Source organism: Cebus imitator, unplaced genomic scaffold (genome assembly GCF_001604975.1).
Source record: "Cebus imitator isolate Cc_AM_T3 unplaced genomic scaffold, Cebus_imitator-1.0 Scaffold295, whole genome shotgun sequence".
Classification (NCBI taxonomy): Eukaryota; Metazoa; Chordata; class Mammalia; order Primates; family Cebidae; genus Cebus; species Cebus imitator.
Genome location: NW_016107610.1, coordinates 833,097 through 847,623, shown reverse-complemented (window position 1 = coordinate 847,623; position 14,527 = coordinate 833,097). Strand labels below are relative to the sequence as shown.

The window sequence follows — 14,527 nt, the reverse complement described above, 5'->3', positions numbered from 1 at the left end:
TGATGGGGAGGAAGGCAGCAAATCACACTGCCACGTGTGTTCCTATGCAACAATTTTGCATGTTCTTCACATGTACCCCAAAACCTAAAATGCAATAAAATAAATGGGGGGAAAAACAAAACAAAACAAAACACTTGTATGAGTGATACCATCAATAATCAAAGTAATGATTCATTTTTTATTTAGGTAATAGCTAAATGCATACTTTTTTCTTTAAGTTTCATGCCTACCCATTCAATCGGTAAATAAAGTGCAAGGATATCAATATACTTTCATCTATAAGCCTACCCATTAGGGAGGTCAAGAGCAGTGTTCTTTCTGTTTTTTAAATCTTTTGAGCACATAACATGCTACACAAAGAATAAATTGGGAATACTATGTGAATGGTGAAGAAGTATATTATAATTAAATGTAGCATACAGTAATTATTGATATATAGATTGATTGATATATATATGAGAAAATGTACTGTGTAAAATTTGACATAAAAGATAGTTGATGAAAATGACTATATTTGGCCTTTTACACAACCATAGTAAGATTTTCTGTTTTTCTACAAGATCCATAAGAAACATAGTAGTAATACTGATGTCCCCTGATGCTGGGAACACGTATACATCACACACACACACACACACACACACACACACACACACACACTTATACCAACACTACTAGCTTTCCATGACCTGGGTTTCCTGTCGATTCCCATACTTCCATTCCTATAGTTATAGTTCAAGGGTAAGGAATTTTGAGTTCCTCTGGCATTCTCACTCCTGAACTTTCTTAGGCAGCAAAGGTGACATTTTGTATTTCAGGTTTTCAGGCATGAGACAACAAAAATATTAGGGGTCAAGGCTGTACTTCCACAGTCTATATGATTGTACTGCAGGTTTTGTAGATAACCTGTTTAAGAACAATTCTGCAGCTGAAGAGAAGTCACAATGGGAAGATACTCTCACTGTCCTTTTAGAGTTAGACAGGAGGCAAGAAAGAAATCAGATATGAGAAAAAAAGATCCTGCAAAATAGTAAACAGGACAACGTTTAGATTCTGGAGGTGTGGCTTTATGAAACTGGTGACTCCTCAACAAAAGTGTTTTTCCCGCAGCAGCCTCAACTTAGAAATTTATATATATTAAAATGTAGACCATAAAATAGGTCAGTATTTGATTTTACAAACATGTTTTGGGATTACCCTGCTCTGTACTAGCCATTGTAAGGAATACAGAGATCTGGATTGTAGCATGGTTATTGGCATTTAGAAACTTTACAATTGATAGCCAAGGAGGTAAAAGATCTGTACATTAAAAACTATGAAACACTGATGAAAGACATTGAAGAAGATATAAGTAAATGGAAATATATCCTGTGCTCATGGATTGGAAGAACTGATATTGTTGAAATATTCATACCATCAAAAGCAATCAATAGAATTAATGAAATCTCTATCAAAATTCCAACATCATTTTTCACAGAAATACAAAAAATAATTCTAAAATCCATGTGGAGTCCCAAAAGACTCCACATGACAGCCAAAGCAATCTTGAGAAAGAAGGGCAAGTTTCAGGCATCACACATTGTGATTTCAAATTAAATTACAAAATTATAGTATTCAAAATAATACAGTACCAGCATAGGAATAGACATGTAGATCAATGAAACAGAACAGAAAACCCAGAATAAACCCAAACATATTATAGCCAACCAATTTTTGAGACGGGTGCCAAGAATACACAATGGAGAAAGAATAGTCTTTTCAGTAAGTGGTGTTGGCTTGCACACACATAGCGCACAGACCCTATAAAGCAACTACACAATCAAGACTACAAAACAACTAGCTAACAACACTGTGTATAACAGGAACAAAACCCCATGTATCAATATTAAACTTGAATGTAAATGGCCTAAATGTTCTCCTTAAAAGACACAGAGTGGCAAATTGGGTTAAAAAAAAAAAAAACCACCTATTGTTTTGCTACCTTTGAGAGACCCATCTCACATGCAGTTACACCCATAGGCTCAAAATAGAAGATGGAGAAAGATCTACTACACAAATGGAAAACAAAAAAAGCAGGAGTTGCTATTTTTGTATCAGATAAAATACATAAAACACATAAACATAAAATTGACTTTAAACCAACAACCACCAAAAAGGGACAAAGAAGGGCATTAATTATATAATAATAAAGAGTACAATTCAATGAGAACATATAGCTATCCTAAATGTGTTATATATGCACTCAGATTTATAAAACAAATGTTTCTAGACCTAAGAAAAGACTTTGACAATCACACAAAAATAGTGGGAGACTTCAACACACCACTGACAGCATTAGACAGATAATCGAAACAGAAAGCTAACAAATTCTGGACTTAAATTCAATGCTTGACCAAACGGACTTAATAGACATCTGCAGAAAACTGCACCTAACAGCCACAGAATATACATTCTTTTCATCTGCATGTGGAACATACCCTAAGTTTGTCCACATTCTCAGTCATAAAGCAAGTCTCAATAAATTCAAAACACTGAAATAATACAAAGCATTTTCTCAGACCACAGAATAAAAATAGAAATCAGTACCAAGAGGAACTCTCAAAACCACACAAATACATGGAAACTAAACAACTTGCCCCTGACTGACTTTTGGGTAAATAACAAAATTAAGGCATAAATTTAAAAAGTATTTGAAATAAATGAAAATAGAGAGACAACATACCAAAACTCCTGGGATGTGGCAAAAGCAGGGTTAAAAGGAGAGTTTATAGAGCTAAATGCCTACATCAAAAAGATAGAAATATCTCAAATTCTAACAACCTAACCTTGCAACCAATAGTGTGAGCAAAATATCCAAATCTAGCAGAAGAAATGATTAAAATCAAGCAGAACTGAATGAAATCGAGATTTCAAAGGATCAATGAAGCAAAAATTTCATTTTTTGAAAAGATACACAAGGCGGATAGACCACTAGCTAGATTAACAAAAAAAGGACATCCACATAAGCACAATAAAAAATGACAAAAGTGACATCACAGCAGATCCCGCAGAAATACAAAAGCTCCTCAGAGAATATTATGAACATCTCTATGTACACATTAACTAGGAAGTCTACAGGAAATGAATAGATTCCTGGAAACACAAATTCCCAAGACTGAACCAGGAAGAAACAGAAATCCTGAACAGATCAACAACAGGTAAGGAAATGTAATCAGTAGTAAGAACCCTGGGCCAAATGGGTTCAGTTCACAGCTGAATTCTACCAGACATACAAAGAACAGCTGGCACCAATCCTACTGAAAGTATCCCAAAAAATTGTGGAAGAGGGACGCCTCCCTGACTCATTCTATGAAAGTAGTATGATCCTGATACCAAAATCTGACAAAAACCCAAAAAAGAGAATTATAGACCATTGTCCATGAACACAGATGTAAAATCCTCAAAAAATACTAGCACACAAATCCAACAGCACATCAAACAGTTAATTCACCACGGTCAAGTGGGTTTTATTCCTGGGATGCAGGGATGGTCCAACTTATGCAAATCAATGTACATGATTCACCACATAAACAGAATTAAAAACAAAAATCATGATAATCTCAGTAATTGCAGAAAAAGCATTTGACAATTTCAGCATCCCTTCATGATAAAAAAAACTCTCAACAAACTAGGCATTGAAGGAACATACCTCAAAATAATAATAGCCATCTATGACAAACCGACAGCCAACATCATACTGAATGAACAAAAAACTGGAAGCATTCCCTTTGAGAACTGGAACAAGACAAGGATGCCCACTATTATCACTCATATTCAACATAGTACTGGAAGTGCTAGCCAGAGCAATCAGGCAAGAGAAAGAAAAGGCATCCAAATAGGAAAAGAGGAAATCAAATTATCTCTCTTTGCTGACAACGTAATTTATACATGGGAAACCCTAAAGATTCTGCCAAAAGACTCCTAAACCTAATAAACGACTTAAGCCAAGTCTCAGGATACATAATCAATACACAAAAATCAGTAGCATTTCTATACACCAATAATGTACAAGCTGAGAACACAATCCCATTTACAATAACCACACACACTCACAGTACCTGGGCATCCATCTAACCAAGGAGGTCAAAGATCCCTACAAGGAGAAAGAAATCATAGGCTACACAAATGGAAAAGCATTCTACAATCATGGATTGGAAGATTCAATATCATTAAAATGTCATACAACCCAAAGCAATCTACCAAATTACCAATATAATTTTTTGCAGAATTGGAGAAAAACTATTCTAAAATTTATATGGAACCCAAAAAGAGCCTGAATACCCAAGACAATCCTAAACAAAAAGAATAAAGCCAGAGGTAATACATCTCCATCTCCTAACTTCAAACTATACTACAAAGCTACAGTAACCAAAACAGCATGGTACTCATACAAAAACAGACACATAGACCAATGCAACAGAATGGAAACCCCTGAAATTAAGCCAGACACCTACAACCACCTGATTGTCAACAAATTGGTAAAAATAAACAATGAAGAAAGGACTCCCTATTCCATAAATGATGCTAGAGAAACTGCCTAACCATATGCAGAAGGATGAAACTGCACTCCTACGTCTCATTATATGCAAAAATTGACTCAAGATGATTAAAGGCTTAAATGTAAGACCTTAAACTATAAAAATCCTAGTAAATACTCTTCTAGACATGACTTAGGCAAAGAATTTATACCTTAAGTGCTCAAAAGCAAATGCAATAAAAATTGACAAATGAAGAGAACTTCTGCACAGGAAGAGAAACTATCAACAGAGTAACAAGATACATACTAGGAGAAAATATTCACAAACTATGCATCCAACAAGGAATTAATATCCAGAATCTATAAGGAAGTTAAATCAACAAGGAAAATAACATTAAAAGGTAGGCAAAGGACAGGAAAAGACACTTTTCAAAAGAAAACATATAAGTGGCCAACAAACCCATGAAAAAATTCTCAACATCACTAATAATCAGACAGATGTAAATGAAAACCACAATGAGATACCATTTCATACCAGTCAGAATGGCAATTATTTAAAAAGTCAAAAAAAAAAAAAAAAAAAAAAAAAAAAAAAAAAAAACATAGATGCTGGTGAGGTTGCAGAGAAAAGGGAACACTTACATACTGTCGGTGGGAATGCGAATTAGTCCAGTCTTTGTGGAAAGCAGTTTGGAGATTACTCAAAGAGCTAAAAGTAGAATTACTATTCAGCTAAGCAATCCCGTTACTGGGTACATATCCAAAGGATAATAAATCATTCTCTCTGCACTTGTACATTCATTGTAGCACTTTTCACAATAGCAAAGACATGGAATTAACCCAGGTGCCTATCAATGGTGGATCAGATAAAGAAAATGGAGAATATATACACGAATACTATGCAACCATAAAAAATTAAATCATGTTATTTGCAGCAACAAAGATACAACTGGAGGTCATTATTCTAAGTCATTTAACATAGAAACAGAAAGCCAAATACTGCATGTTCACATTTATAAGTGGGAATTAAACATTAGGTATACATGGACACAAAGACAGAAACAATAAACACTGGAGACTCCAAAAGGAGAGAGGGAGAGCAGGGCACAATGGCTGAACAACTACCTGTTGGGTACCGTGTTCACTAATTGGATGATGGAATCATTAGAAGCCTAAACAGCATCATGTAATATACCCAAGTAACACACCTTCACACATAATTCCTCAATCTGAAATTAAAATAAATCAAACAAATGGTACTGGGAAAACTGAATATCCACATGTGAAAGAATGAAATTGGAGCCTTTTCTTATTCCATACACAAAATAAATTTAAAGTGAACTGAAGACTTAAAACACAACACCTGAAACCATAAAACTCCTAGAAGAAAACATGCGGAATTTCCTTGACTTTGGCCTTGCCAATGGTTTTTTGGATATGACTCCCAAAACATAGGAAACAAAAGCAAAAATAGAGAAATAAATTACGCCAAACTAAAAAGTGGCTGTACAGCAAGGAAAGTATCAAGAAAAGAAAAATGCAACCTATGAATTCGTAGAAAATAATGAGCAAACCATGTATCACATAAGGGGTTAATATTAAAAAAATAAAGAGTTTACACAACTTAATAGCGAAAAAAAGTGGATTTAAAAAATGACAAAAGTACCTGAATAGACATTTTTCCAAAGAAGACTTACAAATGGCCAATAGATATATATAGAAAGAGGGGGGATATTCTAAACACTGGTATGAAATGAGAAAAAAAAAATTGATAGAACCAGAAAAATAAAAGTTATTCAGTAGACATGAGGACTAGGTTTCAGGGATGAGAGATTGGGGTGTAATTCTATAAAGGTAGATTGAGATGAGTCTGGGAAGAACCTTGATTGCCAGGCTGAGGGGCTTGGCATAAGTATAGATTTTTTAAAATCTTCTTTTAAGGGCATCAGACCGTTGTAGAAGCAAAAAACTAAAATTTTGGAGAGAGAGGAGCACTTCCTCAGTGAGTTGATATGGCCAACCATTTAATTCTCTGGGAACACTTATAAAGTCTAGGTCTATACTGAAGATTGAGTTTGGCATAAGCAGATAAGCTCTAGTAGGGGAAAGAGAAAGTGGTGGAACACTGAATACAGGCTGATAGGACTAAGTGAAATCTAGAAGAGCCCTAGATATATGGTTGGTTTTCAATGTGAGACATTCACTGAGTGTTTGTAGGTGAGAGGATATGGTGTATTGGGAGACTGGGACAGAAAAATTCCCCAGGAATATCCCTCGGTGTTATTTGGGGGTAAATGCTTAGGAGACAGAGTTCCACTGGAATGAAGGCCCTAATACACACCTCAAGTCTTGTTCTTGAGACATTTGAAACTAGAGTAGGACTATGTCTAACTAAAAGTGCCATTTAACACTGATCTAGCTCAGATTTTGGTAAGAATGAGGTGATCTGCCTTGTATTCTAACATAGTAAAGAGCAAATTGTCTCCTGTTGAAAATAATATTGATTTTAGTTTTTATGATTCTCTTTTACACAACATCCAACATATAGTAAAATGTTATGAGGTCTATGAAGAATCAGGAAATATTTGAAGATATAATGGTGAAGACCTTTCCAAAACTGATGAAAGAATCAGCCCACAGATTCAAGAAGCTCAGCGATCTCCAAAAGAAACACATAGGAAACCACCCCAGACAACTATTGTCAAACTTCTGAAAACCAAGTAAAGATAAAGTCTTAAAAGTACCAAGTGAAAAACTAAACATTATCTACAAAAAGAAAAAAATCATATCTGACTTTTAAACAGAATGATACCTGACTTTTCACAGAAACTATGGAAGTTAAATGACAATGAAATGACATTTTTAAAGTTGTAAAGATGTGAGAAACATCAAGAATTTTAAAGCCAGCACATCTGAAAATTGTGTATCTAGTAAAAATACCCTTTAAAAATTAAAGCAAAGTAAAAATGTTTTCAGACAAAAAAAAAAAAAAAAAAATAAAAAAAAAAAAAAAAAAAAAAAAAAAAAGCTGAGATCCATACTACAAAAAGTATTAAAGGAAATTCTTCAGTTGAAAGGAAACTTATTCCAGATAGAAGCATGAAATGCAGGAAGGAATGAAGCACACAGAAAGGGTAAATATAAAAGAATATTGACAACTTAAAGTCACAATTACCATATTATGTTTTTACATAAATAGAATTAAATCGTTTAAAGGTTCTTCCATTGTTGTAGAAGCGGTAAAAATATCCATTTAAGTTTGAGCCAGAAAAATCTCATAATAAGTCAAAAATTCATTTTTATTTTTAAAATATAGAAGGTTAAAATTCTAATAGAGAAAGTGTAATAATAAAAATGCCATTAATACAAAAGGTGGCAGGAAATAAGGGGTATGGGAACAAAGAAGGGACATATCAAAAGCAAATACAGTCAACTTAAGCTCAGCTAAATCATTACATTAAATGTAAATGAACAAAATATTATGATTAAAACTCAGATTTATTTTTCACACAAAAAGGTAAGATTTGTAAAAAAANAAAAAAAAAAAAAAAAAAAAAAAAAAAAAATGCCAATAATTTACAACTTACATAAAATGAATAAATTTTTTGAAAAATACAATTTACCAAATGTAACTCAAGAAGAAATAAAAAGTCAGAATAGTCCTGTATGTGTAAAGGAAATTGAATTTGTAGAGTTGAAGGTCTAATTTTAAACCTCACCATAGAAAAATCCAGAATTTTCAGCTTCTGTGTAGGATACAGAGGCCAGAAAAATTATGTTCCCAACATAATAAGAAAAAGCCAGATAATCTACAAAATCATAAATGTTTACGGATCCTTTAGAAAGTGGATAATCTACAAAATCGTAAATGTTTATGAATCCTTCAGAAAGCTGAGATCACAGGTTAACCAATTAGCCTGAAATTTAAGGAAAAACAACTTGTACCCAGTTGAGACAGGAGGCAAGCACTGTTTCACCCAAAGCAGGGCATGGAATGAAGACTAGTTGTTACACAAGTGGATAAAATAATTCATTTACATCTGTGAGAGTATAGAAGCTCCTAGAACTTCAGACACTAAAGGATGTGTTCAAAACCACTTATAGACTCTTCCCTGTGGATGTTCACTGTGTGATCATCAGAAAGATTGGGAGAAAGGCTGGAAACCATAGAAGATTGCTTTGGTGGTGCAGGCATGGAGAGAAGAATGGTTGTTGAAAAAAATAACCAGGAAGCTCCATTTGAATGCCTCTAACCTACAGAACAAAAGCATTAATTCACTGCAGGAGAGGCATCGCTGTGACACCCTGAATGAATAGGTGAAGATGTGTTCCAACTTGAGGAAAGGTAAAGGAAAAGTAACAACAAGAAGCAAACTAAAACCAAACCTTGAACATGAAGAAAGAACAGGAAAATGTCTTGGGACCAACAACTAGAGACCTACTACATCAAGTGAACATGCAGGTGCACTAAGAGAGCCCTGCTCCTGAGACCCTGGGGCATAGGGCCTGCCTAAGACTGGAAGCTGGACCAGGACAACAGAGAAACCACCAGACACCCACCTTCCATTTCCCAAATACAAGATCCTCAATGTGTATGCCCCTGTCACTTGAGCTTCAAATACACAAAGCAAAAACTTATAGTACAAACATAAGCAATGTAAAAATATGCATTTGTAGTTGGAAACTTTAACACTCCCTTTAAGTAATCTATAGAACATAGACAGGAAATGAGTAATGATATAAAAACCTGACCAACACTATCAACAATCTTGTCCAAATTGACATTTGTAAAGTCCTTCTGTCAACAATAACAGAATACACATTCTTTTCAAGTACACATGAAATGTTTATCCAGACAAGCTATATTCAGTCATAAAACAAACCTTAACAAATATAAAGAATTGAAATCATGTAATGCATGTTTTTGATCATAACAGAATTAAACATCAATAATAGAAAAAAAATTTGGAAAAAAATCCCAAATATTTGGAAGCTAAATGACAAATTTCTAAATTTCTAATGGTGTTAAGCAGAAGCAACAAAAGAAATTAGAAAATATTTTGAATTCAATGAAAATGAAAAGAGTATATCAAAATCTGAAAGATGCATCTAAAGCAATGCTTTGAGGAAGATTTGTAGCATTTAAGGTTCATATTAGAAAAGAAAGCCTTAATAGCCTAAACCTTCATCATATGAAACTAGAAAAATAAGAGCAAATTAAATCCAAAGCAAAGTTGAAGGAAATAAATGAGGATAACAGCAGCAATCAATAAATTTGAAAACAGAAAAACCGTAGAGAAAAAAATAAATGGAACAAAAAATTGGTTCTATTAAAAGGTAAAATTAATAAACCAAAAGAGAGAAGACACTAATTACAAATATCAAGAATGAAAGAAAATAGCACTACAGACCTTATAGACCTTTATTCTACATTGTGGCTTTTTCTTTTTTTTTCTTGCTTATTTTTGACAATTTTATCAGGTTGCCATTCATTTCATGTTTGCTTCAAGAAGGAAGAAATTAATATTTAGAAGGTAATATTGACAGTATTTGAAAACCACTTGAAAAGGAGAAAAGGAAATGAGGGAGAGAAAGTCAATTAGATGGAACCTTACCCTGAGATGCCAAATTCATAACAGAAACTTTGTTGATATGTTATTTTCTGGGGAATGTGAGTCTGAGTGAGATAATAAATTCAACAAGGGGAATACTAAATTTCATTTATCTGAGGGACATTCAAATAAGGATGTCTAGTAGGCAGATAAATATGTGAGTTTGGTGTTTGAAGGGAGGTCTGAAGTAGAGATTCAAGTTTGGGAGTCATCAGCTTACAGGCAGTATTAAAACCATGGGAGTAGACAGATGGTATGCAGATTGAAAAAGATGAGGCCCAGGATGATGTCCCCTGACCTTGTAAAAATAGTTTTCAATTCCTTGGTACCACAAGACACCACAGGGTGCAGTCCCAGGTACCAGGAAAAAGAACTAGCATAAGCAACTGAAGACTTTTGTCCTAAAAGAAGAACCTAGAACAGCTCACTATATTAAAATGAGGTTGGGCCTGGCACCTGGTGATGGAGTGAGACTCTGTCTCAAAAAAAAAAAAAGGTTGGAGTTGTATATACAAATAGTGGGCAAATGCACGCAGGCACTTCTTGGACTTAAAGCTGTTCAGAAGAGAATAAACTTTCTAACTAGATTTTAGGGGCTAGACATAAAAAGTGAGCTGAGGAAATATCTAACAAGGGCTGCCACATAACCAGACTGTATTGTTAGACGTGGACAGCATTATGTTTGTTTTCTTATTCGTTTTTCCCCGAAATATCACAAAACACTAAAAGCAGGTGATAAATATTATGTTTTAAAGGTATTGCTAGAATGTTATTAAATATTCCAGAATGGGTAATACATATTCCAGGCATATGAACATAGGCATATTTATAGGGAGAAAATCAATTTTCTGCTGTTATCTAGAACTTATATTCATACTATTGTATGGTATCACATTCATTTCTCCGTGTCCAAATTCTTGCTTCCATTATGAAAGTCAGAGCTGGTTTGGTGAGGGAGAAATAGTCTCTTCTGTTTACTCTCTTATAATGAAAATCTTTTTCTCTTATTTGGCAGCAAGAATTCTACCTATATGATTGTGTGGAACTATAAACCTTCAATAACATGTGATACCTTTTAGTTAATGAAAAATAGTGTTATACTTTTATACTTTAGTTTGCAAAGAAGAGAGATTCCCTCATGGTACCTCAAGAAAAAAAGACTCTGGTAAAGCTTCATGTGAACTGAAAATGGAAAGCTATCAGGTGGCCCAAGGATCTTGAAGGAAAAGCTTTTCCTTCATCTCTGCGATGGGCTACATTATTTCTCTCACAGCATCTTTACTTCCCTTCTTGCATCTGCTCTGATCACCACTTTACTAACTGGCCGCCTCTGCCTATATATCATTTCTGTTTCTTTACAGGTCTGTATTGAACATAACTTCAGCTTTCCATAGCTCTTCAGCTCTACCTCCTGGCATCCTTTCCAATTTTCCCATTTCTATCTCACTCATTATTTGCAATTTTAGGTTTACAAGAATAAGAATGCTAGATCTAGCTCATCTGTTCTGTCAGTTTGTCTTATAGGTTTCTGCTAGCCTAAAGGTTGCCTATTCTTGAGTCAGGTACACTCATCCAAACACTACTAACTTAATCATCTAGTTCAAAACTTGGCCATTTTGGCAGAAATGGATAAGCAATTTTTCTATTTGAAAAAGCTATCTGCATAATAAGTTTTCAAGGTTTGACCTTTCCTGTAAACACTGTAAAAATGTTTACATCCTGTAAACTTTCGTCCAGATTTTAGTGCATTATCTTGTACGATAAATTTCTCTCTTTTATAATTTTTCTGTATTTAGAAATACATATTTTGGGGTGAAGTCAATTCTATGGTATTTCCTAGCTTAGTAGCTTCCCATCTACAAATAGAAAACACAAATAATCCTTAGTTGAAATATAAACATTTCAGTTTTAGTGAAGTATACCATTACCAACTTGTAATGGTATTACAAGTCATCACTCTGTATACACCAGAGTGACCCCAAATGCTCCATAATCTAGGTAAACTGCCAGGAAGTAGGCAAAAGGTTATTTAACTTCCAAACCCCAGGTCTTTGCTCTGATGGTCACTTCAAAATTCTACAATTCCAAACACCTTTGAAGGCATTCAGTTAAGGTCTCTGGCCTCTAGATGGCCCTCTATCTTTTGGGAATGCCTTAAGGTCCAGTTCATGAGGGAAAGTTAAAGCCAGTGATCTTTATGGGATAGCACAATTTACCCTGTATCTTTGCTCAAGGAGTTCTACAGGCTTCCTAAAGCATACTAGAATTAAAATTTTCTCTCTTTTGATGAGTCTCTCCAAAGCAAGGAGTAATACCTGTTTTACTTTTGCCCACATGTGACGGCACTTGATTTTATTCAACCCCTGGATTTCAGACATACCTTAGCATTTTGTGAGTTGTAGTTAAAATCCCAGCCACTCTAGGAATACAATCATAATCTCCTAAACTCTGTCCTCACCTACAACACAGTCCTTTTGGCTTTCAAGAACTATCTGCAATCAGGCTCAGATGTGCCATTCCTTTGTTATGTAATCAGATTAATCCGAAAGTGGAAAGTTATGTGTATTAAAGTGAGGAGAAGGATAGAGAAAGGTGGAAATGAAGAAAAAGAACAAATCTGAAAGGAATCAGAGAAACTTTATTCTGGTACTATTGTTTAGATTTCTAAAGGAAATGGAAAGATGTTTGGCAATGAGAGACGCCAATGTGATTTTTAGAAGATAGTTGTTTTCTTCAGCATTTAAAATTGTTTTTGCTTTGTTTCAATTTTCAAGATGATTATAGAGCTTGGGACATTCATAAAAGTAAACTTTATAAGCCAGAACAAACTTACCACCCCCCTACTGCGAAATTTGGAAATTCAACGATATTTCAGGATGATTTTGTTCCTCAGGAGATAAAGCCTAGGCAAAGCTTTAAACCTTCCTCTGTGGCCAAACGTTCTACAGCCCCTTTTAATGGTAATACAAGTCATCGCCTTCATTATATACCTCATCAGCTTGAACTCAAGTTTGAAAGGTCAAAAGAAGTTTACAGACCAACTGATCAACGCTTTGAGGATCTCACAACTCACCAGTGTGACTTTCAGGGCCTTGTTGGTGAAACTGCAAAAATCTGCAGACCTGTACACACCAGAGTGATGCAAAATGCTCAGTTTGAAAGAAGCACTGAATTCCGTGAAAGTTTTCAACCATGGGAAATCCCACCGCCTGAGGTCAAGAAAGTACCAGAGTATGTGCCTCCTACAGGTAGCATGCTGTTAAACAGCACAAGCCATCTTGACTATGTTCCGTATCTGACCAACTGTGTTGTTCCCATCAGGCCAGTTTCTCATAGAAGAAGTAACTATTTTCCTTTCCAAGGAAAAAGCACCATGAAGGAAGATTTTCCAGCATGGGAAAGTTGTCGTCAAGGACTTATTAGGAAGCAGCAGCAGCAGATTCCCAACCCATCTGGAAAATTTGATAGTTTGTGCACTTTCAGATCTCACTATGTGCCACATGAATTGATTCCAACAGAGAGTTGCAAACCTTTAAATATCGCTTTTAAGAGTTCTGTTCCATTTGATGATGTAACTATGTACTCTGTAGAGTACACACCGAAAAAACAGGAAATTTGCCCAGCTAGCTATGCCTCTCGTCCAGGTTATATTTTTGAAAACACAAATTCCTAAGGTCATAAATTCTTCTGCAAGATTACTCCAGCAGTAAAGGCCTTCTAATAACCAAATTGCGCTTAAAAGGAAACTACTATCAAGTTGTTGGTTTTCCAAGAGAAAACTCAATTTTACAGTGAAAAAAATTAATGATATAATAAATCATTTTTTAGATTTTTAAATGAGAAAATGTATTCTAAGAAATCAGAATCTTAAAACCATTTTGTATTGATATTTTAACCAAGACTGTTCTTTAATATGCATTTCGGAAGGTTGAATAATATGCATTCCCTATGAACTATTTTAATACTCAACATACTGCTTGGTAGCTTGTCCCCAGTCTATTAAAATTTGTAATTCTGTTATAATTATGGCAATGTATGTCATTTATCAGGCACACCAGGATTATTTAGAACATTGAAAATGATACATCGATCCCTCTTCCACGGCAATAGGGGTCATTTACTCAGACTTCAGGGTATCTACATAGCATACACTGAGTCAAGTTTTGGTTGCTGTATGTAGACTGCTGTACTGCTCTTCACCATGTTCAAGTTAGCAAGAGACATTGTTGGTGTGACAAGGAAAGGCTCTGTGTGCTGGGAATCGAAGGACTTGAGTTCAAGTTCTAACTAATTATTATTATTTTTAGAGACAGGGTCTCACTGTCAGCCATGCTGGAATCCAGGGGCGTGATCGTGGCTTAACCTCCTGAGCTCAAGTGATCCTCCTGCCTCAGCCTCC

At 34.9% G+C, this 14,527-nt stretch overlaps 1 protein-coding gene across 1 annotated transcript in view; it reads left to right on the top strand.

Annotated features, from left to right (window-relative positions):
- The window catches only part of LOC108285262, a 30,718-nt gene extending 16,734 nt beyond the window's left edge, over nt 1-13,984 (top strand). Inside the window, 2 exon segments of the mRNA XM_037729122.1 lie at nt 11,321-11,489; nt 12,903-13,984. Coding sequence (XP_037585050.1) covers nt 11,321-11,489; nt 12,903-13,849 — 1,116 coding nt within the window. The 3' untranslated portion in view covers nt 13,850-13,984.
- The last annotated feature ends 543 nt before the right edge of the window (nt 13,985-14,527 follow it).